General features: G+C 67.6%; 1 protein-coding gene across 5 annotated transcripts in view; it reads left to right on the forward strand.

Annotated features, from left to right (window-relative positions):
- Nucleotides 1-2,386, forward strand: part of LOC121660561 (tyrosine-protein kinase JAK3-like) — a 6,950-nt gene extending 4,564 nt beyond the window's left edge. For 2 of the 5 annotated variants that reach the window (XM_042019947.1, XM_042019948.1), the window contains 5 exons: nt 144-575; nt 744-942; nt 1,095-1,771; nt 1,848-1,965; nt 2,062-2,166. In XM_042019947.1, the coding sequence (XP_041875881.1) occupies nt 144-575; nt 744-942; nt 1,095-1,771; nt 1,848-1,965; nt 2,062-2,077 (1,442 nt within the window). In that variant the 3' untranslated portion in view covers nt 2,078-2,166. Of the gene's footprint in view, nt 1-143; nt 576-743; nt 961-1,094; nt 1,772-1,847; nt 1,966-2,061; nt 2,173-2,263 lie in introns of those variants that run through there. The other 3 variants (XM_042019951.1, XM_042019949.1, XM_042019950.1) reach the window with 3 other exon arrangements.
- The last annotated feature ends 6 nt before the right edge of the window (nt 2,387-2,392 follow it).

Genomic DNA, 2,392 nt, shown 5'->3' on the forward strand with positions numbered 1-2,392 from the left:
AGGGAATGAGCAGGGAATTGGGCAGGGAATGAGCAGGGAATGGGGCATGGAACGGGGCATGGAACGGGGCAGGGAACGGGGCAGGGAGCGCGCAGGGATCCCCGATCCTATCCCGGCCATGGCGGTGACGGATTTGGCCCCAGGAATGCGCGGGCTGCGGCTGGTGATGGAATTCCTGCCCAACGGCTGCCTGCGGGATTACCTGCAGAAGAACCAGCCCCGCCTGGAGCACTGCACGCTGCTCCTCTACGCCTGGCAGATCTGCAAGGTGGGACCAGGGCGGGCACGGGCAGAACGGGCACCCTGCGGTCCCGGGATGGGGCTGGAACGGTGCCAGGGGTCAGCCAAGGGTCCTGGTGCAGCCCCTGGGGATGCTGCTGGGTCCTGGCCCTGCCAGCAGCTGTGTCCTGGCTGGAGCAACGCCACGGCTCAGCCAAGGGTCATTTGTCCAGCCGGGATGAACCCCCAGGGGTGCTCACCCAGGAGGTTGTGGTCCAGCCAGGATCATCCAGCCCCTGGGGACGCTGCTGGATCCTGGCCCTGCCGGCTGGAGCAATGCCATGGCTCACCCAAGGGTCGTTTGTCCAGCCGGGATCCTGCCCCTGCCAGCAGCTGCATCCCAGCTGGAATAATGCCATGGCGCACCCAAGGGTCATTTGTCCAGCCGGGATGAGCCCCCAGGGCTGCTCAGCCAAGGGTCATTTGTCCAGCCGGGATGAGCCCCCAGGGATGCTCACCCAAGGGTCATTTGTCCAGCCAGGATCATCCAGCCCCTGGGGACGCTGCTGGCTCCTGGCCCTGCCAGCTGGAGCAATGCCATGGCTCACCCAAGGGTCATTTGTCCAGCCGGGACGAGCCCCCAGGGGTGCTCAGCCAAGGGTCATTTGTCCAGCCGGGACGAGCCCCCAGGGGTGCTCAGCCAAGGGTCATTTGTCCAGCCGGGATCTGGTCCCACCCCTGGGGACGCTGCTGGATCCTGCCCCTGCCGGCAGCTGCATCCCAGCTGGAATAATGCCATGGCGCACCCAAGGGTCATTTGTCCAGCCGGGATGAACCCCCAGGGGTGCTCACCCAGGAGGTTGTGGTCCAGCCAGGATCATCCAGCCCCTGGGGATGCTGCTGGATCCTGGCCCTGCCGGCTGGAGCAATGCCATGGCTCACCCAAGGGTCATTTGTCCAGCCGGGATCCGGTCCGACCCCTGGAGACGCTGCTGGATCCTGCCCCTGCCAGCAGCTGCTTCCTGGCTGGAGCAACGCCATGGCTCACCCAAGGGTCATTTGTCCAGCCGGGATCTGGTCCCACCCCTGGGATCCTGCCCCTGCCAGCAGCTGGAGCTGGTCATTTGTCCAGCCGGGACGAGCCCCCAGGGGTGCTCACCCAAGGGTCATTTGTCCAGCCGGGATCCGGTCCCACCCCTGGGGATGCTGCTGGATCCTGCCCCCGCCAGCAGCTGCATCCCGGCCGGGGCAATCCCACCCTCACCCGGCGGGCCGCGATCCAGCCGGGCTGAGCCGCCAGGGCCGCTCCTCCCGGGGGTTCTCCAGCCCCGGGGACGCTGCCGTGTCCCCGCTGCCCTCGAGCAGCCGCCTCCCGGCAGGGCATGGAGTACCTGGGGGCGCAGCGCTGCGTGCACCGGGACCTGGCGAGCAGGAACATCCTGGTGGAGAGCGACAGCCACGTCAAGATCGGCGACTTCGGGCTGGCCAAGCTGCTGCCGCAGGACAAGGATTACTACGTGGTGCGGGAGCCCGGACAGAGCCCCGTTTTTTGGTGAGGGGAGGACACACGGGGGGAGCGCTGGAATTCCAGCGGGATCCGGAGCTCAGAATCCCGCTTTTCCCGGCAGGTACGCGCCGGAATCCCTGGCTGACAACATTTTCTCCTGCGCCTCCGACACCTGGAGCTTCGGGGTGCTGCTCTACGAGCTCTTCACCTACAGCTCCAAGAGCAAGAGCCCCTCGGAGGTGGGATTTCCCCTGGATGCGGGGATCATTCCCTTTGGGACCACCTCCCCCCCCCCCCCCCCCCTGGACGCTCACGGATGTGCCCCGTGCCCGCAGGAATTCCTGCGGATGATGGGCACCGGGAAGCCGGCGCAGATCATCTGTCACCTGCTGGAGCTCCTCAAGGACAACCGGCGACTCCCGGCCCCCGCCGGCTGCCCCGCGGAGGTGACACCGCTGCCCCGGGGCTGGTGGCAGGGGGGTCCCCGGGGTCGCCCCGCTCCTCCCCTGATGGCCTCGCTGTGTCCCTTGTCGCCAGGTGTACGCGCTGATGATGAGCTGCTGGGCCTTCGCCCCCAGCGCCAGGCCCACTTTCGGGCAGCTGGCCCCCAAAATCGAGGCGCTGCGGGATGGGAGGAGCAAAACGCGGGGGTAGCGGCCCCCCCCC

The sequence above is a fragment of the Corvus kubaryi genome, unplaced genomic scaffold (assembly GCF_017639235.1).
Source record: "Corvus kubaryi isolate FWS band 111438036 unplaced genomic scaffold, C.kubaryi_AGA036_p1.0 36556, whole genome shotgun sequence".
NCBI classification, from domain to species: Eukaryota; Metazoa; Chordata; class Aves; order Passeriformes; family Corvidae; genus Corvus; species Corvus kubaryi.